At 40.7% G+C, this 24,772-nt stretch overlaps 1 protein-coding gene across 2 annotated transcripts in view; it reads right to left on the bottom strand.

Annotated features, from left to right (window-relative positions):
• Positions 1 to 6,256: 6,256 nt before the first annotated feature.
• Positions 6,257 to 24,772, bottom strand: part of Aig1 (androgen induced 1) — a 259,955-nt gene continuing 241,439 nt past the window's right edge. For both annotated transcript variants that reach the window (XM_055627715.1, XM_055627716.1), the window contains 2 exons: positions 11,046 to 11,209; positions 6,257 to 6,817 (listed from right to left, as the gene is read on the bottom strand). In XM_055627715.1, the coding sequence (XP_055483690.1) occupies positions 6,780 to 6,817; positions 11,046 to 11,209 (202 nt within the window). In that variant the 3' untranslated portion in view covers positions 6,257 to 6,779. The remainder of the gene's footprint in view (positions 6,818 to 11,045; positions 11,210 to 24,772) is intronic.

Below are 24,772 nucleotides of genomic sequence, written 5' to 3'. Positions count from 1 at the left end.
ATTCCCTAGAAATGTTTTGAACTGTATCTCAATATTCTGCTTTGAGGTAAATCACTAGCTTGCTGGCTTCCTCACAAATGCTAAAGTTTACTTATTTGTAGTCTTCCTCCATCATTCTACTACCTTCAATTCTCAGAAAACTTTTTTCCCAAACTTTCACCTTTTTAATTTTAATATAGTGAGCTTCAAAATTATAATTTAATTAATAACAAGATTCTGGTCTCAAATGGAGCTTGTTTAAGTGAAAAAAAAAACCTTACTTCTTCAAAATGTAGTGCTAAAAACTGGGGGAATCTATAGTTGACAAAACATTTTGCAATATAAAATTTTCAAAATTGATGATTAAAGATGTGATGAGGGATATTTATGTTTCTCCATAGTTGCAGTATTAGTTCATTTCTGTTGCTTTGATAAAATACTATAACCATGACAACTTTTAAAATGTTTATCTTGGCTCACAAGGGTAGGGTCAGGAATGATGGGACAGCATGGCAGAAAGTGGCAGGCATGGTGGCATTAGCAGAAAGGTGAGGCATCAGCTCACAACACACAGGAGTAAGGAGAGATCTATACAATCTCAAAGGCCTTTCTCAGTGATGCACTTTTCCAGCGAGGCTGCACCACCTAAATTTCCCCAAATAGTGTCACCAACTAGGAACTGGGTGTTCAACTATCAGAACATATAGCAGACATTTCTCATGTAAACCACCACAACTGCCACCTAAAATTTGTATATTAGGATAAAACTTTGCAAGTGCCTCACCTTTTCAATTCAGAGAAACGTCTTCTTGATGCTGGTTGTGCACTGGGAAATTACTAACAGAAAGTACCCATCATAGCTGGGCTTGGATTATTCTTCATAGACTAAATCATACAAAAGAGACAAGGGTGTGTTTTGTTTTTTTAAGAATTTATGAAGCATTACCAATGCCCTTTGCCTTTGCCCTCTCTTCCATTCTCCCAGTGAACAGCCTGGGAGTCAGGGCTCAAGGAAGTTTCCATTTGTTCCACCCTCTTCTCTTGGACTCCTCCACTCCCAGGAAAGGCTGTGGGAAAGGATGTAGGCTGTGGGAAGCATTCTGACAGAGCATTCAGTGATGCTGATGCTGGAGATAAATGACCCCATGCAGGCTATGTTTCTTGGTTTGACAAGGCACTATGAAAACCTATCAAGGAAGGTAGCTGGAATCTGCCAAAAGTATAGACTTCTGGGAGGATGACTTGTTGCTATGGTAACGAGGGAAAAGGATTGGGTACATGTGAGTCACAGTCTCAACTCTTCTTAGAAGCCCTCACAGTCTTAGTATCGGACTGGGAGTCAGAGAAAGGAATTACCACTTCTGATGCTATGTTCTAGGAAAGCCAAGATAATTCTCTCTTGAAACTAGGCATAAGGAATAGAGGGAGAGACAGGAAGTTTTGATAATTTGAATTTCAAAAGGCATTGGATGGAATACTAAACCTGAGTAGTATGAAGAAGTATTTCTGGCCTAGTCAAATTGCATAGTTGAAGCTCCAAATTTTTGTGATGTTTGAAAGTGGATAAAGTTCATTCTTACACATATTTATGTTGCGCCTATTTAATCAAACAGTGTGCTTGTGCAAATAGGTAAAACCAATACAGCCGTGAAAGCTACTTCTACTGTGCTTAGCATTACATACTTTCAAAACTCCCTTGAGAAAAGTTCACTGAATTACTGTTTTGACTAAGACTTTAAAAATATATTTCTTTAATAAAGCTTGACATGACCATAAGATATTCCTTCTTTTCTTAGCAAACCTCCCTTTACCAAGCACAGACATTTGCCATTACTCTAAAATGCTTTGAATTGTTCTCAAGATTTGGGTCATCTTTCTAAAAAAATTATATTGCTTTACCGGGGGGTGGGGGTGGACAGAAAGGCATTTGTGTGCCCTTGAACAGCAAGTGCCGCTCAATAAGGAATTCTTTATGACCTCAGAACTTCCTTTTCAAGATAAATGCTCAATGAGAATTATATAACCAGTTTGTGCTATGAAAAGCTAACAGTACTGGTCACTCAATGATCTAAATATTGGTTTTAGATATTAATCATGTGTTGGCTATTATTATTTGTAGATATAGCACAAAACTAAGCAGTTTTAATGATACGAACATACTGCTTTCGCATTGCTGCTGTTAAAAATTACAGTGGGACCTCATAGAACAGAAAAGCTTCTGCATGGCAAATGACACCATCATTTGGACAGAGCAGCAGCCTACAAGAATGGAAAAAGAGTTTTTTAGTCACTACACATCCAGTAGAGGGCTAATATCCAAAATATATAAATAACTAAAAAAACCCTAGATACCAATGAAGCAAATAACCCAACTTAAAATGAGATACAAATCTAAGCAGAAAATTCTCAAAAGATGAAACTCAAATGGCTGAGAAATACTTAAAGAAATTTTCAACATTCTAAGACATTAGGTAAACAAAAATCAAAACTACTTTGAGATTTCCACATCTTTAATGGCTATAATCAATAAAACAAGTGACATCTCATACTGATAAGAATTTGGAGTAAGGGGAGCACTCCTACATTGCTGGTGGTAATGCAAACTTGTATAGTTTACTTTAAAAATCAGTGTGGTAGATCCTCAGGATGATGGGAATTGATCTAGCTCAAGATCCAACTATGTCAGTCTTGGGCATATACCCAAAGGATGCTTCATCTTATTACAAGGACACTTGTTCAACCACATTCATTGATGCTCTATTCATAATAGCCAGAAACTAGAAACAACATAGATCCCCTTCAATGAAACAACAGATAAAGAAAATGCAGTACATTCACACAAATGGAGTATTACTTAGCTGTTAAAAAATGATATCATGAAGTTTTCAGGCAAATGGATGGAATTAGAAAAAAAGCATCCCGAGTTAGGGATAAAAAGAAAGATAAACATTATATGTATTCACTTATACGTGGAGATTAGTTCTTATATCAATGATACCACCCTATAATCTATGTAACTATGGAGGTTGGGTATAGACTAAGGAACTAGGGGAACATATAGGTTTCTTAGGAAAGGGAACTAGAATACTTATGGATAGACTGAATGGGAGGATCAAATGGAGAGAAGGACAGAGGGAGATAAGAGAGGGAATACCTAGAGAGACAGCTAAAATTAAGGGCAGTTTGAGGCAACATAATCCCCAAACGATAGGGGAAACAGAGCCCCAACTGGCCATCTCTAGTCACCAAGTTCAGCTTCCAGCCCCAGGATTGGATTTTATCTGGTTGAATTGTTGAATCCTATGGGAATCCCCAACAATCCAGTCTTCCAGGCTGTTGCCAAGATTGTAGGTTGTTCTTCACAAACTGACTGCAAGGCCTCATTGCTAAAGGCAAAACCTACACAGCTCCCTGAACACGGAGACGTCAAGGTGGTACTTACGTAAAGCCTTCACCCCTATGTTCTAGCGTCTTTACTACAGGAGGACGCTCTGTTCTCTACCAAAAGAGAAGAGTAAACATCAACCCAGCCTCAAACCCTGGGATCCACAATGGTATTCTCTGCCTTCAAGATATGTGAGGACAATGGCCACACTGGTGACACAACCAGTATCTGATTTGACTGGAGATCCACTCCACAAGGTAGAACCCTTACCTGACACTTCTTAGGTGACCACAAACCTGATACAAGATAGCCTAAGGTGCTAGGGTGAAACCAAATACTATTTGTCCTGGGCCCTGAGCCGTGAGTTCAGTCAGCTCTTGAAGCCTTCTTCTCTGTAGCCTATGCTGCTGTTTGTAGGGTATATAGCAAGTTTAAACCCCACCATATGTCTTCTCCCTCTTCAGACGATTCTTTAAGGAGGAAATTTCAGCCACTGAAGCCATAGACTAGCAAGCTTTATCCTTTGACCTACAAACTCATTTTCAAATTCCTGGCTTTCTTCTTTCCTGTGACAGTGGGAGACAGAGGTGCTTTCTCTTATGGTTAGCCAAGAAGAACCACTGAGTGAGGGTATTCACATTGGGATTCTATTTTCCTCTCAACCTTCGCAATGTCTAGATAAGTTCTGTTCTTGAAATAGCATTCTGTAATGGTTACCTCAGCTTCTTTACCACCTGGAAAAGCCACCAACTGTCCTTAATCAACTAGAATCTAAATTCTATCCCTATAATTTTTACAGAAACAGCTCTGGATTTCAGTATACAAAGACCCAAAGATGAATTTACCAGCAAAGTTCACTCAGTCCTCTCCTCCAGGTTTCCTATGTAAGGAAAAGTCTCATGGTCTTGAACAGGTAGCTCTCAGACTGACAATGGCACTGTTAATTTATAGGAGCTATCCTCAAGGATGCGGTATTGCTCTACTTTTCTGTTGCAGTAGATTTCTGCATCTTTACTGCCTGTAAGCTTTGGCTCCATGAGATAGCAAACCAATATGGAGATTCTTCTCAGGTCACCATCAAGGAGTGGGTCTGGATTGCAGAAATCCTTGTTTTGTTTTGTTTCCATTTCATTCATATGTCCTTCAAATAATCTCTTTGCAGTCTTGCAGGATGAAGTTATTTTGTGATGTACAGCGTAGAGTTGTGTTTTTCTTTGAGAACTTTTCTGAAAAATCTATTTCTTTCAGCACATAAATTAAACTCTTTTGTGCTTATTCATATTAATAAGTTTGGAGATCTTCCAAGTATTTTATGCAACTTGTTAGATTTTTTATAAGCATAAAAATTGAAATTATTAGTTGAAGCTATTAATTGAAAATTTTAAGAAAATAGTGTTTAAATTTTGGTGTATATTTTGTGACATGTTTAGTTCTAATGCATGCTTCTTTAAATTATTTGTAAATAAGTTATCAGGCGCCTCCACAAAATTTTCTCTTTCGAGGGTCCTGAGCCCTTTCCAATAGTCAATGGGGGATAATCATGCTTCTTTATGAAGTGGTTGTAGTTAAAAAAAAATGCATGTGTAGGTGATTATTGGGGGAGGTTTCTAGTACTTCCAAAATTGTGTCAACAATTAAGTCATTTTTAGAATAAATGGTTTTATATCACTTGTTGATCTATCTTAGTATGTATAACCAACAACTTATACTAAGTAATATTTTATACTTGGTACGACACTGTTTTCCACCATTCAGATAATTATGATCAAGATTTTATAAGTTAGGTTTTAAAGTGTTTTTGCTGGAAATTTTAAAACATACCACTTTTAAAATAAGAAAAGCACAGGAATGAATGAGGTATAGTCTCTATTTTCAACAGGTTTCCTTCAAAAGAAGCAAAGTGAGAACAGATACTCCAACCAGTTGTTAATCTGAGATGTCTCCTCCAGGTCTTTCTATCTCCTTCTTCCATAAGGATTCCAGCTCTCTGCCCAAAGTTTGCCTGAGTCTCAGTATCTCCTTCGCTATCCTGGTGGGTAGAGACTTTCAGAGGTCCTTTGTGGAAGACTCCTGTTCTGTTCCTTGTCTTCTCCTACTTTCGATGTCTATCCTACTTGCCCTTCTGAATGAAGATCAAGCATCTTCCCTAGGGTTCTCCTTGTTGTTTAGCTTCTTGAGGCTATAGATTTTAGCATGTTTATCTTATATTATATGGCTAATATCCACTTATGAATAAGTATATATCATTTGTGTTTTTCTGCTTCTGGGTTACCTCACTCAGGATGATGTTTTCTAGTTCCCACCATTTGCCTGCAAATTTCATAATTTCCTTGTTTTTAATAGCTGAGAAGTATTCCATTGTGTAAATGTACTACACTTTCTGTATCCATTCCTCCACTGAGGGACATCAGAGGGAGATAGAAAGACCTGGAGGGGACAGGAACTCCACATGGAGAACAACAGAGCCAAAATACATGGGCAAGGAGGCCCTGCAGAGACAAATACTCTAACTAAGAACTATGCATGGAGAAGACCTAGACCTTGTTCAAAGGAAGCCCATTGGCTGCTCAGTTTCCAATTGGTTTCTCTAGTAAGGGGTACAGGGGATGTCTATGATATGAACTCAATCAGGTAATCCCTGATCACCTCTCCCCCAGGGGGTTGCAGCTTACCAGGCCACAGAGGAAGACGATGTAGCCAGCCTTGATGAGACCTGATAAGCTAGGGTCAGATAGAAGGGGACTAGGGAAAGGACATAGAGGGAGGGTGGGTGTGACTGGGAGGAGATAAGGGAGGGGGCTACAGTGGGGCTACAAAGTGAAAAAATTGTAATAAATATATATAAACAAAATCAAATTAAAAAAAAGACTGAGATAGACCATGCAGACCAGGTTTGGGTTGGTTGGTCTTTATTAATGGTAACACTTGGGAAGTGTTTCACAGATCCTATTACTAACACTACTCATTTGAGACAAGTGTGACACTGTCACCACAGGAACTACCTGTCCTGTACCCTCAGGTCCATTCTGTATCCTAGAGTCATCACGCCATCCTCAATCCACATCTGCTCCTCCAATTTTATGATATTCCTCAACAAAAAGTACATTTGATTTTTTTCTCGATTAGATGGAATTACTGCTGAAATGAAATTTTTTCAACTTTAGTTTTAAAGCTAGAAAAAATCATCAATAATGAACTTGGAAAGAGAATTTAAAAAAAATTAGGGTGAGTTCTTTTCAAAGGCAATGTGTCCTATTTTGTATATATTTGTATGTAAAAGTTGCTCTCCCTCAGGGCCAGGGAGACAGAACTGATGTCATAGCCCCCTCTGAAGTTCTGTGTCCTCATTGCTAGTGCCCAGGGCCCAAAGGATGCAAGGGCAGCTTCTTTCTGCTTCTCCTCTTAGCCTGGGATCTCATTCCAGCTTAGGCTTCTCTTTCTCTTCTTCCATACCTAGAAATAGAAGCAAAAGCTTTATTTGAGCATCACTGAGCACCTAGGCCATCTCTGCTCACAGAGGTTCTGGCCACCACAGCTAACTTCCACCCACCTTTCTGTCCCTCCCTCCTAAGCTAAGAAGAAAAGCCATTTACAGTGTTTTCCAGAAATACCCTCAGTGATCCCTCTTTCCACCCTTTCCTAACATCTCTGAGACACAGCCAGCTCCTTGTGCTTCGGGGAGAAGGACCCTGAGGCAGGCTTCTTCCTGATGTATTAGTTTCTATGGTGGATACTCCAGTTGGATTGCTTAACCAGCCCCTCAGCACCAAGAGCCATGTAGCTGATACACTTAAACAGCTCCATTTATTTTTCACTTCAGTCCTGTCCATTCTTAAGATCAGATTCTGCATTTCCAAAAGCCAAAGAAGTCTTAACATTTATGTTAACATTTATTTTTAAAAAGCTCATGGGCTCTAATTAGCCATAGATGCTGTTTCTGCTTATATACATTTAACCCTCCCTGCCTGCCTCAGGCTAGAGAGCAACTCCACAGACTCAACCACTGTACCCCTGACTATACTCCTAGTCCCATACTCAGGCATGCTGAAACCCAAGATCTGCCTGCAGGAGCCCACCCATTCAGATCTGCTTTTCCTGAAGGACTTGTATGTACTAGATCAGATAGGCTTTGTCTGTTGTCCTGGTGATGTTTCATTTTCCTGGAAATGAAATTGCTTAGGCCACTGTCCTAAATATACTTAAATCCAGACATTCCATCTGTTTTTTTTTTTTTGTTTTGTTTTTTTTTGCTTTTGCTTTTAGTTAAACATTTTTTTCCCCTAATCTTCCCCAAAGTTCTTGAGTACTTTTTGTGAGTTTGTTTCAATAGCAATAACAAACAAAAGAACTTGAAATAATGTCTTTCTGGTCCTGTTAGTATTCTTTTGTAAATGTCTAGATCCCTGAGTGCAGAGCCTTTGATTACAGCCAGGTTTTGTTCTTGATTACAGCCAGGTGCTTGTTAGTGTCTGTTTCATGGCAGACACTCCAGCTAATCTTCTGTCGGGGGCCTTCTGGCACCTTGCTGCCCCTGAATTTTGGCATCAGGCTTGACCGGACTACTGCCCAGATACAATAGTGCATTCCTGGCTGACCTGGGGCTTTCGATAAGATCATCTTCCTGAAATACCTTAAATCCTCCTCTCCCTCAGGGCTTCCTGAGTAACTCTTCTGAGGAACTTTCCAAATTACCATTATTAGCACATCTTGGTGGGCCATCCTGTGATTTCTACTCACTTAGTAGCCCTGCCAAAGGCAATTACATTCCTTCTGCTTCTGCCTATGTAGTTGTATGGAAAATTCGAATAAACAGAGACTTTGATCAGAGATACTGTCTTGGTCTTCATTTCTCGTGCCCTTGTCCCCTTTTTTATTCCCACTCCCCCATTCAGGATCTCCGGTGACAGACCTGTGGGACGGGTCAATCTTTGTTGATAATAATTGTTCTGAGAGGAGGTTCTGAAAGCAGGACTAGCAGAAAAAGCAATCAACATGTAGGGTCCCCCAGCAATCAGTCATGAAGGCTGGAATTGTTCTAGTGCATACGTTAGGGATTCCTGTCCCCTACCAACTTCCACCCTAGTTAGCTTCACTGAGTCTGGAGGAGGCAGGAGAATATGAACCAATGTTCTGGGCAGGTATCCTCACCCATGGTTGACTTCCATAGGTGAGGAGCTGGCACAGATCTAAAACACTGTTTCCAAAATACTTCTCATAGATCATGTGAGGGGAACACCACACCCAGAAACACGGGCATGAAGAGAGAGTTAAACTATATACCATGTCTTCACTGTTGGGTAGGTAACGAAGGCAAAGAAGGCCCCCTTTAGATAGCCACATGCCTGAGTTCCTGATATGTCCTATGCTCTCTACAGAAGAGTAAAGAAGCTGGGGGCAGGTGTGGAAACATATTTTATACTGTAGGCAACACCTGTATGCATATACACATGCATGCGGTGGGTGCGTGTGCATGCACACCCACACATATGCCCAGACTAATTTTAATCTGCAGTTGCAAACTCAGCTGTGAAATCAACTAAGTGCCAGATGAGAATTAGGGAAACTTAGACAGAAATCTAAAGATGGCAACTGTTACTCAGTTCAAATCCACTGTTGACAGGAAGAAGTGGGATCCGTGTCACCAGATCTTAAAATACTTGATAAGGAGAGGATGTCCAGCTATGACATGAAAATTTCCAAGTTTAAGTGTTGGCAAATAAAAAAAAAAATCCCACTATGCAGACAGAATGACATTTCTTAGTATGTAAATGTAGGAGAAAGGATGAGAGACATGGCTGTCAACCAAGTACTTGCAAACATGAGGACCCGTGATTGATCCCCAGAACAAGCACTAAAAGGGGGCATAGCTGCATGAAGTAGTAATCCCAGTTGCTGAGGAGGCAGACACAGAAGCTGGGCCCACTGGCCATCCAGCTTACTCTGCTTGGTTAGTTCTTGGGTAACAAGAGACCCTGTCTTACCCAAAAAAAAAAAAAAAAAAAAAAAAAAGATGAGGTCTGAAGAATGACATTTAAGGTATATAAGCAAAATTTTTCTTCAGCTTCATGTGACCTTCTGAAGCTAGACAAAAGTTACCTGCTTCTAAGACATGATGGCAAGGCAAGTATGAGTGTCAGATGAACATATGAACACACACACACACAGAGGAAGAGAGAAAGAGAACCTTTGGTGGACCAGATCTCTCTGTAAACAGAAATAAGTTATGAAATGGTGACTGACTTTCATGCATCCATGTAAGAAAAAGACAGAGACTAGTTAAGTTGCACTGCAAATTAAAAAATAAAACACAACAAAAAAAACAACCTAAAGAAAAAAAACTCAGTGTCACTATTCATTTTTAACTCCTCATTTAAGGCTGCTAGTAAGCAACATTTTCCAGTCTAGATTGGATATTTATCTCTTCTGCCATTCAGGCCATCTCCTCAATGCACTAGCAGAGTCATGGCCAAATGTCTGCCAGAACCAAGCACATCAAGAGGACAGAGGAAGCCAGAATTTTTTTCCTGGACTACACATACTAGCTTAAATCTAACTTCAGCTGTTCTCTGAAGAAGGTGAGGGAAGTTTGCATCTTATGTGAAAGACATGATAACTGCTTCTGGAGAATGGTGGAAACACCATGGAAGGATTAACGTCTGGCTCTCCAAGCTGTGGCCTGAATGGACTGAAAGCAGGGGCCACTTAGCATTGGCTGACACGTTCACTCACATGGGCTCGGAAGAAGCGCACACAAAACCAGTCTGAATCAGTGACTGTTGAAGCACCACTTTATTAGCCAAGTGGTCTGAGCTCCTGCACAGTGACTGGCCCTCAGTGGCTGCTCAGCATTCATGGATCAAAGTCCACTTACAGGTGGAATCTAGAATGACGACTGTGTCTGAGGGGTGCCCAGATCTCTCTGCAACCCCCATACCAAGCCTCTGGATGTGTTTTCATGAGGGATTCAGATCACTACATGTTCAAGCTCTTGCATTTTTACCTTCCTGCGCTTATGTATTCTTACATAGATTTTGGACAGGTTTGGCACAGCTTAAGTAAGATTGGGTGCCTTGCCCAGAAGGAGGCTTTGCTAAAAATAGAAACACAAGAGAAATCTAGTTAAAGGTTAAAGGAGCTTTAGCAGCAATGAAATATATGCTTTAATGACTGCATCTCTCCATGACCTTCCACTCTGGCAAAAGGCAGCCACCTAGACTGTTTATAGTTCTGGTTTCATAGTCACGAGATTCCTTTGAGCCTACCACATCCATGAAAAGATGACATAAAAAATGAGCCCGGTGACTTTTAATGAAGATAGTTGGATAACTTTCTATTTAATTTAGGGTCCTTTCACGACAGCAGGATTCTGGTAGTCAAAGCTGGCCCTGGCCCTACTCCCCCCCCCCCCCCGCTAACACTGTCTTTTTTTTCTATATAATTTTATGAGCATGCTTCTTTTATCTTTAGGCTTGGATGTTTTACTACCTAATAAGACCGAGTGAGAAACAAACCTTTCAGGTAATACTGCCAGCAGCTCCTAAATTAATACTGTAATAAGAAATGAAGCTTTTGTAGAGAGCCTGTGTGGAAGACTGGGGAGAAGGCTGCCACCACAGCTTCCCTCAGCCAAGGCTCTCGGAGGCGATACTGCTCTTGCTTTATGTACCCCGACGAGACTCACTTCTCTGCGTATCCCAGATGTAGCTGTTTAGCACTTCTCCAAGCAGGTACAGGAAATTCATTAGGATGGTTGTTGATCCAAAGAAGATGATCCTGGCCCCCGAGCCAATATGTTCCAGGAAGGGGTACACCCACATGCCGGTGACATGATGTATCCAGCACACCCTGCATTGGAATTGGAAAGGAGACAAAGATGGAGTCACGGACATGACAAATGTCAAAGCTGTTGTGGTACAAATGCAAGCCCATCACACCAGCAAAGAGCTCCTGTTTGTCCCCACACCAAGTCTGGTAACATCTTGTATACTTCTAGGACAGTTACTACAAGTAAGGAGTCAACAATGGCCTACCAGCACTAACCAAACTACTGCCTTTCTTTGCTGGGTCTTTCCTCTGTCCCAGGAGCGGTATCAGGACCCCACACTACACCGAGTGACACATCTGCCTGTTTCCTCCTTCCTGGCACTGTCTTCTTGTCTTTAATGACACTTAAACAGTTTTGGTCAGGTATTAGAAACTGCAGAGTGATTTAATACTGTTATTCAATCCTTTTAATCTCCTCTTTACACAATGGAACAATGTAGCGTTAGGCAATCACCCTGTACTAAAGCTGGCAGAGTACATGCCAGGTATCTTTCCCTGCTGCCTTCCGGTGAGACAGGACCATGAACTGCGTGCACCGGAGCCGCCACCTCGTCACTCTGAAGATTCACACTTCCTGCTTCTCTGATCTCTAGATTCTGCTTTTACTTCCTTCTAAAACATTTGTGCCTGCTCACTTGCCACCGTCTTGTTTCTGGCACAGGAAACCGTCTTGTTTCTGGAACAGGAATAGCCTGATTTTGAAGGGCATACTTTCATCCCTGGCCCCTTTCTCTCTCTTCCTTACAGTCCTCACGAGATGAGTAACTTTCCAGCCCTACCTGCTTATTCGTGAAAGCTGCCAGGCCAGCTGACCATGGACAGAAACCTTTGAAACTGCTATGGCTAGTAAGCCTTTCCTTCTTTAAACTGCTGTTCTCAGGTGCTTCGTAACAGCAATGGAACACTGACTAATATACAGAGGACTGAGGGGAATTTGTGTTGAAGATGATGGAAAATTTGAGGGCTAGACATCATAACCATAACATGTAAGTGCATACCTACAAATGGTTCATTGTTTCCATGGTATTGACTTATACAAGCCAAAATATTTGTTAAAAAGCATGCACATGCTCACACACACACACACACACACACACACACACACACACACACACAGTCAATGAACTGATTCTTCATGACACTCTGTTATACTTGTAGACCAGAACCTAGGCCAAGAGTCATCAGAGTGGCCTCATCCAGCAACTGATGGAAACAGATGCAGAGACCCACAGCCAAATATTAGTTGGAGTTTGGGGAGATCTGAGAAAGAGGGGGAGGAAGGGGAGTAGGCACCACAAGAACATGGCCCACAGAATCAACTAACCAAGGATCATAGTGGCTCACAGAGACTGAAGCAACAATCAAGGAGACTGTATGGGTTTGAGCCAGGTCCTCTGCATATGTTATGGTTGTGTAGCTTGGTCTTCTTGTGGGACTCCTACAGTGGGACTAGGGGCTATCGCTGACTCTTTTGCCTGCTCTTGAGACCTCTTTCTTCCTACTGGGTTACCTCATCTAGCCTTAATATGAGGTTTCGTGCCTGGTACTATTTTAGCTTGTTATGCCATGTACAGTTCATATTCCTGAGAGGCCTGTTCTTTTATGAAGGGAAACAGGAGGAGCAGATCTAGGGAAGAGGGCAGGTGGAGGAGGATAATGGGAGAGGGACTGGGAGGAGAAGAGGAAGAGGAAACTGTGGTCAGGATATAATATATGAGAGAATTTTAAAAAATGTTAACAAAACTTATATTTAAGTTGAAGCACTTGTGGAGACCAACAGAAATTAAATTGTTGGAAGCAGAGGGTGAGCTTTTGATATGACCTGTTGTGCTAGTTCATAAATTGTGGGCAGTTAGATCTTTTCTAGTTTTAACTAAGGTTAGAAGGTGTTGTGCAGCCACCAAGAGGTGTCCATGTAGAAAATATGCAACATACCCCAACTTATTGTTATAAAATAGTAAATTATTTTTATAAACCAATTACAAAATTGTGACCTGACTCACTGTAAAACTGTTTCCTCCATTTTCAATCACACTGGGGGTGTGATTCAACGATGAATGTTAATATACTTGGCATACCTATTCCTGGCACTCCATTTTCTTTCGGGGGACTGGGCCTTACATTTCCAGCTCCTTGGATTGCTTCTGTTGCCAGGCCCAAGGTCTGCCCCTTAGATAATGTAATACACTTTTGATCTCCATGGACCAACTTATAATGTCAAACGATATAGCAATGGCCACATCCTCTGTGTCTTTAGGTAATTTCTAAGTTTATATGTCCAGTCTGTATCATTCCTCAAACTTCAGAATTCCATGATCACTTACCACATCAGCACCACCTTGGACAGATGATGATTCCATTTAAGCTTCCTACACATCATTCTTACACTCTGATTCCGCTACAATTGGACTTCATATAGTACTTTCACATGATCTATCATATAAAACCCCCGGTAAGGGGTATTTTGCCCCATTTTCACAACTAAATAACCTCAAACCAAGCTAAACAACATCTAAAAAAACTGGGAAACCCAGGAAAGAAATGAACAGTTGATTTCCCTTTTAAATTTTTAAAATCATTCTTTGAAAATTCACACATGTATATAATGTATAATAATCACGCTCCCCCCCACTAATTACTTTCTTTTAACACCCTGCCATTCTCTCTCTTTCTTCCCAACAAGTCCCATTTCTACTTTCATGTCTCTTCTTTCCTTTTATATAAATAATTAGGATTGCTTGCATGAGCACAGGTAGGGGACGTTTGTAGGTGCACAGAGAACTTCACAGTGGCCACACTGCTGAAGAAAACCCACTCTCCACCCGCCAGCAGCTCTCCAATTAGGAGTGGGGCCTCCAGAGTCCCTCTCTCATCCATGCTTGATCTCCTTTTTGTTGCCCGCACTTGTTTTTCTTGAGGCACTTGATATTGTTTCAAAACATTCATATTTCTCCTCCCCACTCTCATCTTTTGACTTTGCAGGTCATCAAATCACCCAGATACAGATGCAAAAGTCCTGTTATTTGGGGTTACACCTGGATTTGTGTGAACGGTGTACCCACTTGTCCTAACAGGCTGGGATTTTATCACTTGTTTCCTTGATATTATCACAGTTAAATTCTCTGCACAAACATGACTCATAGCCTTGCTCATCTATGAGTGGGGAGTTCTTAGTTCTTGGTTTGCTTTCAATTGCTGTCTCATTTTTAAAGTTTTCTCATCTAAGTACCCAAATATCTATGCTTAAGGCAATGGCACCTATGTTAATAATTCTATTTTCAGCAATCAACAACCGTGGTGCATGTGTGCACGCACACATTGCATACTCATATCTGTACACAGAAGCATATATTGATCAGTGTTATAAGACTTCTAGATTATCTCTTTTATTAAATATACTTCTAGTTCATTTATTACAAATTTATAAATTTAAAAAAATGTACACTTATCCATGTCTCCCATCTGAGCCCTTTGCACACAGAGACCCAGCAGTCAATGAGGCAGAGGTAATGCCTGGCCTTGTAAATACAGTCTTGTGAGAGACCAAGCCATTACATGAGCACTTACAAGTCTGGGCACAATTTCAAGGGTCAGGAGCTAGAGAGATGGCTCAGCTGCTAGAAGCTAAGGCCTACAACAGTTACAAAGGCCAGAACATGAGTGCTGTGAGTACACAGGGATTATTTCCTGCTGTTAAACAGACTGTGTATGTACAACAAGTAATCATTGTGTTTTCTCTTGTATATTCAACTTTCTTTCAAGCCATTCCTTTATAGCTGATAGGTTCAAATGACTTTCATCAATGTGCAATAAAAAAGCTTTCAACAATTTCACCATTGCTCTTTGTCTCTCCTTCTCTCCTAGGTAAACTCTTAACTGGTGAATATCCACTTACTCTGTATCCTTACATCATATTGCCCCTCTGCCAACCTAACTTAATTCTTTCTAAAAGTACAGTCTTTATTTTATTTTAAGTGTTTGATTGCTTTGCCTGAATGCATGTCTATGCAGCTTGTGCATACAGTCCCTATGGAAGCCAGAAGAGGGCACCAAACCCCCTGGAACTGGAGTTACAGGTAGTGGTGAGCTGCCATGTGGATGCTGGAACTTGAGCATGGGTCCCCTAGAAAAGTGCTCTTAACCACTGAGCCATCTCTCCAGGGCCTCAGCATCATTCTTGATACCCAATATAGTATGCTGGCTAGTTTGGCCACCATTTCTCTCTCCTGTTGTCCCCTGCTATTTTGACCACTGTCTCCCCCCACCCTCCCTCTCTGTAGTTCACTATTCACTACTCTGCCACAAAATGTGGATTTTATGGTTTTACTTTAAGGGTAATGTTGGTAGGTCTGCATGCATGTAAGTGTACCCTGTGCTTGTCTAGGCCCTTTGGAGGCAAGAAGAGGATGTTAGATCATTGGGCTGGTGTTACAGAGGTTGTGAGTCACAAAGTGCATGCTGGGAACTGATCCTCTGCTAGAGCAGTAAGCACTTTTACCTGTTAAGCCATTTCGACATCTATGGACTTCCCTTGAGGCTTAGTTTTTAATCCCCCCTTTAATGCTATGCATTCCCTGTTGATAAATGCATTGCCATGGCTTCACACCCACTACATACATAGATATTTCACAAACTTGTATCCCTATGCAGTTTTCTTCTATGTCCAAGAAAATATTCTCAGTTCACAAAGCATGTCATTTTACACATCTTAAATACGATTCCAACTCAGTCTATCTACAGCCAACGTTATATCAATTTCTGGACAGACCTCCCAAATTCCTCATCTCTGAGAATGCAACTCAAACACCTGTCAACATTTCTCCCATTCATCAGACATAGTCCGTACCTTCCCCTGTCTGATCAAAGTTACCTCAATCAGCTTTGCAACATATCTTTTTTTTTTCAATTTATCACAATTTTAATTTGTATGACAATTTTCTCGGTTCAGAAGAATGCAATGGTTTCTAATTTGTGTCTTCTCTTTTTACTCCTTTTCTAATTGCGCAGTGGGCACAGTGGGTTTTCTCAATCAGAAATATGAACACATTTTTATGCTATGTCCACGCTTTTAGCCTGTCATTACTGTACAGACACTTAACTCACAATGGCCTGCACTTGTCTGTCTGGCTCTAGCTCACTCCTTTCCTCTGCTACTCTTTAGAGTCTAGTTATACCAATTTTCATCTGGTCCCCTGGCTTTCCATGTTTCCTCCTGTCATGCAGACTTCCATGTGCGTCTCTTTCTACCCATCTCTCAAACTACTGAAGTTGTGTTTATCTCCAGATGTCCCAATTCTACTGTGACAAATGAACAGCCTTCATTCTACTCAGGAAAGTCAGTGTGTCCCCCTCTACCCACCTGACCCACCAGGTTAGTTCATATGTAGTACCTTTTTAGAGAACCATAGATCTTTGTGATTTTAAAGTTCCTTTTCTAGTACTTAAATTTGAGTTATAACTTTACTTGACCTAGAAGACATGTTTTCTGAGGTGAGAAGTGGTGTATAGCTTGACTCTCTTTTGTCATCTTAGCACTTACCATCATGCCTGTTACATGGCAGGAAAATGAGTAGATGGACTGGAAGTTATTTAATCTTTGACAGATGAGGAATAATTAGTTGACTAAAGATGGGAGGAAAGAACAGTCTAACTAAAAGGAATATGCAACTAAACCAAGAAAAAGGAAACACTCTAAAATAGTCAAGAAGAAAACACTCTTTTTTTTTTTTTTTCTGAGATAAGGGAGGAGCCCAGGAGGGGCTGGTGTCAAACTATTGGTGATGTTTTTAATCATTCAAAAGTTAGATTCTATCAAGTGTGGAGAGGATGAAGTCTTTGAACTATATTAAATAAATGCCAACAGCTGGAACTGAAAACCAGTTCTATCTGGAATAGTGATGGCTTAAACAGAAGTAGTAGTATTGAAAATGAAAATTAATAGTTTTATAAAATATATAGACCACTGTCTATCAAAGTGTAGGCCATAAGCAGTGACATGCTAGAGATGGTAATGAGGGTGAATTGTTAAATATTTAGGAAGTTTGTGAGCTGGTTAGATGGTGGCTTGGATTCAACCAGAATGAGACTGTTTACATAAGGGAAAATACTATACATCAGGCATTCCTTCCTTGTTCCCTGAAGCACTGGTTGTTCAGTATTTGCCAGTAACCACTGGTTACAAACATTAAAAACAAAAACAAGATAACAGAAGAAAAAAAGTCAGAAGAGCTTGCATATGATGAATCAAACTAGCTTGTAAATTGGAAGTTTTAGTGATATGGAAATGCATACGTGACCACACACACACACACACACACACACACACACACACACACACACACACCCTGGCTAGGTCATGACACACAATGTGTTTTTAAAATTCATAGTAAAAATTAAAAATAAAAAGTACTGATTTCAGAAATAGAATTAGAGGACTCAGTGTTTAACTGGGCCACTGAGATGAGTTAAGGATTAATCATAGATTCCTGGCTTGATGAGCCAGGTAGAGAGGGCTGCCATTTCCTGAGATAGGAAATGATGCCGTGAAGGAGCAGCCTTCAAGGCATGAGGAGTTTTGTCTGGACACACTCAGTTTGAGGTATCCAAATGATGGCCAAGTGGAGTTGACCTGAAGGCCATACATGTGTCTGAAGTGGCAAGACAGACATCAAGTTCTTTGACAACAAGATGTTAGTGGCAACTATCAGCACAGAGTGTGATTATTATCTAGATGAGAGTGTGTAAAGCATCAGAAAAATGGGCTTATGAAAGAGCTTTAAAAAAAAGTTCCGTTTTAAAAGGTAGATCAAGGAAAATGATGCTAACAAAGTGAACCATGGAATTTGGGCTAGTGGTGCTGCTAGGAGAGGGGTGGGGTTTCCTGAGGCCAGGGAGTGCTTCAAAAACCTCTGTGGCCTGGTAAGGCTGCACTCCCACGGGGGCAGAGGAAGACAAAGCAGCTAGTCCTAATGAGACCTGATAGGCTAGGGTCAGAGGGAAGGGGAGGAGGACCTACCCTATCAGTGGACTTGGAGAGGGGCATGGGAGGAGATGAATGAGGCAGGGTGGGATTGGGAGGGTTGAAGGGAGTGGGCTACAGCTGGATACAAAATGAATAAATTGTAATAAATAATAAAAAATTTAAAAACCTCAGTGTCTATTAACACAGACACTGAGAAGCAGGAAGGTGGAAACTGGTTTTCTATTTTTACAATAGAAGCGAGGACATTTTCAGATGGTGGGTGTGTGTGTGCGCAAGCATTGTGCACGTGCACGACTGAATGATTGAAATCTGCTGATTGACTGCAAAATCATACATTTATGAAGAGATAAACCAGCATTCTCAAATTCAGTAGTTCATTTGGTTGTATAGACGAAGATCATCATATTGCAACAATCATGAGCTGGGGCAGTGCCAAGAACACCTGAGAAGTCACGGTAAGGTTCAAATGTCAACCCTGTTTTGGCTGTTACCCCTATTTATCCTGCATGGATAAACAGTAGCTATTGTACACCAGGGGCATTGTTATTTTTCTGATTATTTAAGACAATTCAAGGCTTACTATTAAAACTTATATAAGAAGATAGGTTGCAATGAAACATTATTAAAGCTTAAACCACACATTGATCGCAATACCCTAATAGTGGGTGACTTCAACACCCCACTCTCACCAAGGGACAGAACAACTAGACAGAAACCAAATAGGGAAATAAAAGCACTTACAGAGTCCCTAAATCAAATGGACCTAATAGACGTCTACAGATCTTTCCACCCAAACTCAAAAGAGTATACCTTCTTTTCAGCACCTCATGGAACCTTCTCCAAAATAGACCATATAGTTGGTCACAAAGCAAGCCTCAACAGATATAAAAAGATTGAGATAATTCCTTGTATTCTATCGGACCACCATGGACTAAAGCTGGACATCAACAACAATGGAAATAACCGAAAACCTACATGCACATGGAAACTGAACAACTTGTTACTCAATGACAGCTGGGTTAAGGAAGAAATAAGGAAAGAAATTAAAGACTTCCTAGAACTCAATGAAAATGAAGGCACAACATACCCAAATTTATGGGACACATTGAAAGCAGTGCTCAGAGGAAAATTTATAGCACTAAGTGCCTTCAAGAAGAAATTTGTAACATCACATACAAGTAACTTAATGGCCCAACTGAAAACCCTAGAAAAAAAAGAAGCAGATACACCCAAGAGGAGCAGAAGGCTGGAAATAATCAAACTCAGGGCTGAAATCAATCAATTAGAAACAAATAAAACTATTCAAAGAATCAATGAAACAAAAAGCTGGTTCTTTGAGAAAATCAACAAGATAGACAAACCCTTAGCCAAGCTAACTAAAAAGCAGAGAGAATCTATCCAAATCATCAAAATCAGAAAGGAAAAGGGGGACATAACTACAGATACTGAAGAAATCCAAACAATCATTAGGTCATACTACAAAAGCCTATACGCCACAAAATTTGAAAATCTAAATGAAATGGACAATTTTCTTGATAGATTCCATCTACCAACATTAAGTCAAGATCAGGTAGAAAGACTGAATAGCCCTATATCCCCCAAGGAAATTGAAGCAGTCATTAACAGTCTCCCCTCCAAAAAAAGCCCTGGGCCTGATGGTTTCAGTGCAGAATTCTACCAGACCTTCAAAGAAGTGCTAATACCAATTCTCCTCAAACTATTCTACAAAATAGAAACAGAAGGAACACTACCAAACTCATTCTATGAAGTGACAGTCACCCTGATACCCAAACCATACAAAGACCCAACAAAAAAAGAGAACTCCAGACCTATCTCTCTTATGAATATTGATGCAAAAATACTCAATAAAATACTTGCAAACCGAATCCAAGAACACATCAAAGCTATCATCCACCATGACCAAGTAGGCTTCATCCCAGGCATGCAAGGATGGTTCAACATATGGAAATCCATCAATGTAATCCACCACATAAACAAACTGAAGGAGAAAAACCACATGATCATCTCCTTAGACGCCGAAAAAGCATTTGACAAAGTCCAACACCGATTCGTGTTTAAAGTCTTGGAGAGATCAGGGATACAAGGCCCATATCTAAACATAGTAAAGGCAATATACATCAAGCCTACAGCCAACATCAAACTCAATGGAGAGAAACTTAAATCAATCCCACTGAAATCAGGGACAAGATAAGGCTGCCCACTCTCTCCATATCTCTTCAACATAGTGCTTGAAGTCCTAGCTAGAGCAATAAGACAACTAAAGGAGATCAAGGGGATACAAATTGGAAAGGAAGAGGTCAAAGTGTCACTATTTGCAGATGATATGATAGTATACATGAGTGACCCCAAAAATTCAACCAGAGAACTCCTTCAGCTGATAAACATCTTCAGCAAAGTGGCAGGATACAAAATCAACTCAAAAAAATCAGAAGCCCTCCTGTACACAAAAGACAAAAGGGCTGAGAAAGAAATTAGGGAAATAACACCCTTCACAATAGCCACTAATAACATAAAGTACCTTGGGGTGACACTAACCAAGCAAGTGAAAGACCTGTTTGAGAAAAACTTCAAGTCTCTGAAGAAAGAAATTGAAGAAGATCTCAGAAGATGGAAAGATCTCCCATGCTCATGGATTGGTAGGATTAACTCAACCAAAGACCATGAGAGGATAAAACCTAGATCCTCTGCTCGGATGTGACCCGTGATAGCTCAGTAATCAATTGGTTTCCCATAGTAAGGGGAACAAGGACTATTTCTAACAGGAACTCAATGACTGGCTCTTTGACCTCCCCACCTCCCAAAGGAGGAGCAGTACTGTTAGGCCACAGAGGAGGAATTTGCAGCCAGTCCTGAAAATACCTGACAAAACGGAGTCATATGAAAGGGGAGGAGGTCCTCCCCTATCAGTGGACTTGGAAAGGGGCAGGGAGGAGATGAGGGAGGGAGGGTGGGACTGGGGAGGGAATGAGGAAGCGGTATACAGCTGGGATACAGAATTAACAAAATGTAACTAATGAGAATAATAAAATTAAAAAAAAAAAGAAGATAGGTTGCTGTGCGCTTGTATGATGCACAGGATGTAGACTCATGCTCCATGGCAGCTGGTACCCAAATACGCTTGTAAGGCTGGCGACAGGCACTGTGCTTTTCAGGAACCCTTTTTTGGGGGAAGGTGTTCTATTACTTTACAGGTGAGGACGCTGAAGCTCAGAGAGGCTGAGCAGTGTAGAAGCTGGGACACACGTCTCAGTAGTTTAGTCCTTAGCGTGTATGGCTGGCTCCTTTACTGCTGCAGGGACTCGTCTGTGATGGATGGGGACGGGACCCTGGAAAGCCTTTAATGTGCTCAGAACCCAAAAATGATTAAGGCATGAAATCTCTCCATAAAGTTTTTCCCCCTCTGAATATAAAAGCAATTCACATGATCATTATGGAAAATGTGTGAGATGTAGAAATGTTGCAAAATTAAGATAAATAAATCACTTTCAGTGGCATTTTAACACAAGACTGAATGTCTTATAAAACTCAAGATCACATTTTATAACTTCCTTTGAGGAGAAGGGAAACCACTGCAAGGAGGAAACAGTTGTTTGGAAAAGACACTGACTTACCTCTTAGGAAACAAGTCACCGTGTATGTGTGTATAACCTGTGGGCTCACTACACTGATGGGCCTGTGTCCCAGGTGGGGCAGAGTGTGGACATCAGATTCTTGCCCAGCGTGTCTCTCAACTGACACTTCTGAAGGAAGCTTCACTGTGAGTCTATTAGCTCACATACTGACTGAACTGTGTGTAGATACATTCAATTTGAGGAACTTTCTCCCTTAGGAGTAATTTCACCAGTACCCTTTTTAATTGCATTTTGGTAACTCTGGAAGTTTTTTTGTTGTTGTTGTTCATGGACTCCTGCATTTGTTTAGCACATGAGTCTCCACTTGTTCAGTGATCAGTAGGGGGTGCATAGTGTGGTTATGAGATGTGGTATCAGGAATTTGCCAAGACTTGCTACTGAATAAGTAGCAGAGACTTTCAGCCTATGTGAAGGCATGCTTACTTAGATGGAAAATGGGCTGAAAAGTTCTGTTAAGTGAGGTATTAGCAGTGCTAGAAAATGGACCAGTTCACAGACAAGCCCCAAGCAGAGGTTCGCCCTGAGTAGTGTTGAAATGCCGCTTAGTTTACAGATACATGCAGAAGCCTGTCTTTGTGCGCGATGGGTGTTTTCAAGGTAATACCTTAAGACATGATCATATGTCTTTAACATCTATTAAACATAAAACATTAACAATTAAATTAACATCCACTAAAGATTCCTTGATTATTTTTAATGAAGTTAGTTCCACAGACTAGCTTCACACAGGAGTCGGTGCTCTACAGTGTCCTTGACTTGAATTAATGACTCACAGACAACATTTTGTAGTTCTTAATAATTTTTCAGGGGCATTATTATTTTTCATTGGGCCTCACAAATTATATAGTCCTTTGTATGTAGCTAAATCCTTTACACTTTGGAACAATTTCTAGCTCAATCATATATTTTTGAATCACCATAAACATTATGAAATGTCTTTGATCCTGTTTCCAGGTTAGTGTGGTAAACACTGCCTAAAAATATAATCTAAAATATGTGAATGAGCTAAAAGTTGACACCAAGAATAAAGAACGCAGCAGAAACAAAGGACTAGGTACAAACATAATTGGTGATATAATTGGTAGATAGTATAGTTACTAGCACCATCAGCTTACATTAAAATTATTTTTTGAAATATCCAAGTAAATCAAACAAGCAGCAACAAAAGCCTTTCCAGTGTTTTTCTTTATGTGGAACTATATAACACTTTTCCTGTACTCCATACAAGAATATTTTCAAGGTTACAAGTCCCTCCACCCATCCCTAGGGAAAGAAGCAAATTGTGCAAGCCTTTCGGAATGAATTCCTGTCATGAGGTCATGAGGGAATGTGTTTTCTTCCTGATTCTAAGTCACAAATATCGAAGTGATTTATCCATGAAGGCAGGCCAAGAATCAACTTCAGAAAGTTTTCCTTTAGCACATCTCCTGACACTTGTCTGGACTGGTTGCAAATGTTTTGTTTCCATTGAGTCCCAATCTCTCTATTCTACCTGATTTTTATGGTGATGTTTTCCTGGAAAGAATTCAATCTGAATTTCCTTCAATAAAATTCATGGCTGACTTTTCTTAAATCACTCGGAGCTTCTCAAAGCACACAGGTGCCAAACATCAAGCTGACACATTCAACACCGGAGGGAACATGTGTTCTTTCAGGAGGGGGGTGGGGACTCAGCAAGGGACCATTACGATCCCTGTGATCATCAGAATTGGCTGCTGAAGCCACACATTAGGCGAGGAGGAACTGCCTAAATTTCACAACAGATATCATAATTTTCCCACTTTTGCAGAAATTAACTTCACTTACTTTTCTGACCCTCAATGACACTAAATGCTTTTTTAGGACAATTAGCGATTCTTAGTTGTCCTCTTGATTTTGTGTCCCACCCCACCCATCCCTAGACACTCGTGGAGCTCCTGTTTTGACCAGTGCTTGGTGTCATGCTGTACAGTGTGAGCATCTCTGCTATTGTCACAGGGCTGCTTCTCCGCATGAGAAATGTTCCGTTTGATTTTCACTCCACAGACATGTAACAGGCTTACATGGTGTCAGAGATGAGAACATAACAGTTTGTGAGGTAGATGTGGTCCATGACCCAGAACCTGCAGTCCCAGTCTTAGAGCCAGATAGCCTTATGTGATATGTGACACTCCGTTACTGTGTAGGACAGTTGTACAAAGTTGGTAAGTGTTCCTTTGGAAAGTTTAATGTTTGTCACTCTGAATCAAACAATCAAAAGTGTTAAAACACTTTATGTTTAATAAAAAGCAGAAACTCCCTGTTTCAAGAATCTCAGCCTTAAGCCTTCTCCTCATGCTTGGCCCTATCCCTTAAGAAAAGCCACATCTAATTCTTTCAGTTAATTTTTCAATCTTTTGTCATATATTTATCTCTTTAAAGAGCATGTTGTATTCCCACCACCAGTAGCCGAGGATCTATCAGCATTTGATAATTGCTGTGAGAACACAATCAGTTCTCTTTAATGATATGATCCTTGGTAGGGTGATCACACATCAGGGCAGGCCCAACTCCTAAGAACAGCTGGGCAACACAAACTAGAATCCCTGGGGAAAGAATAAAAAGGAAGAGGAGTCCCTCTTCCCATTACTATGTAACCCACTTGGACACTGAACTGCCATGGGCTACACCTGTGCAGGGGTTCCAGGTCATATCTGATTGGCCTACTCGTTGATCACTTCCCCCTGAGGGGGGAGCAGCCTTACCAGGCCACAGTAGAGGACAATGCAGCTACTTTTGATGAGAACTGATAGACTAAGATCAGAAAGAAGAGGAGAACCTCCCCTATCAGTGGACTTGGGGAGTGGCATGCATGCAGAAAGGGGAGGGAGGGTGGGATCGGTAGGGGAGGAGGGAGGGGCTTATGGGGGGATAAAAAATGAATAAAGTGTAATTAATAAAAAATTAAAAAATAAAAAAAGCAACTAAAAA

Source organism: Psammomys obesus, unplaced genomic scaffold (genome assembly GCF_907164565.1).
Source record: "Psammomys obesus unplaced genomic scaffold, mPsaObe1.curated_primary_1811, whole genome shotgun sequence".
Classification (NCBI taxonomy): domain Eukaryota; kingdom Metazoa; phylum Chordata; class Mammalia; order Rodentia; family Muridae; genus Psammomys; species Psammomys obesus.
This window is presented reverse-complemented; position numbering and strand designations above follow the sequence as displayed.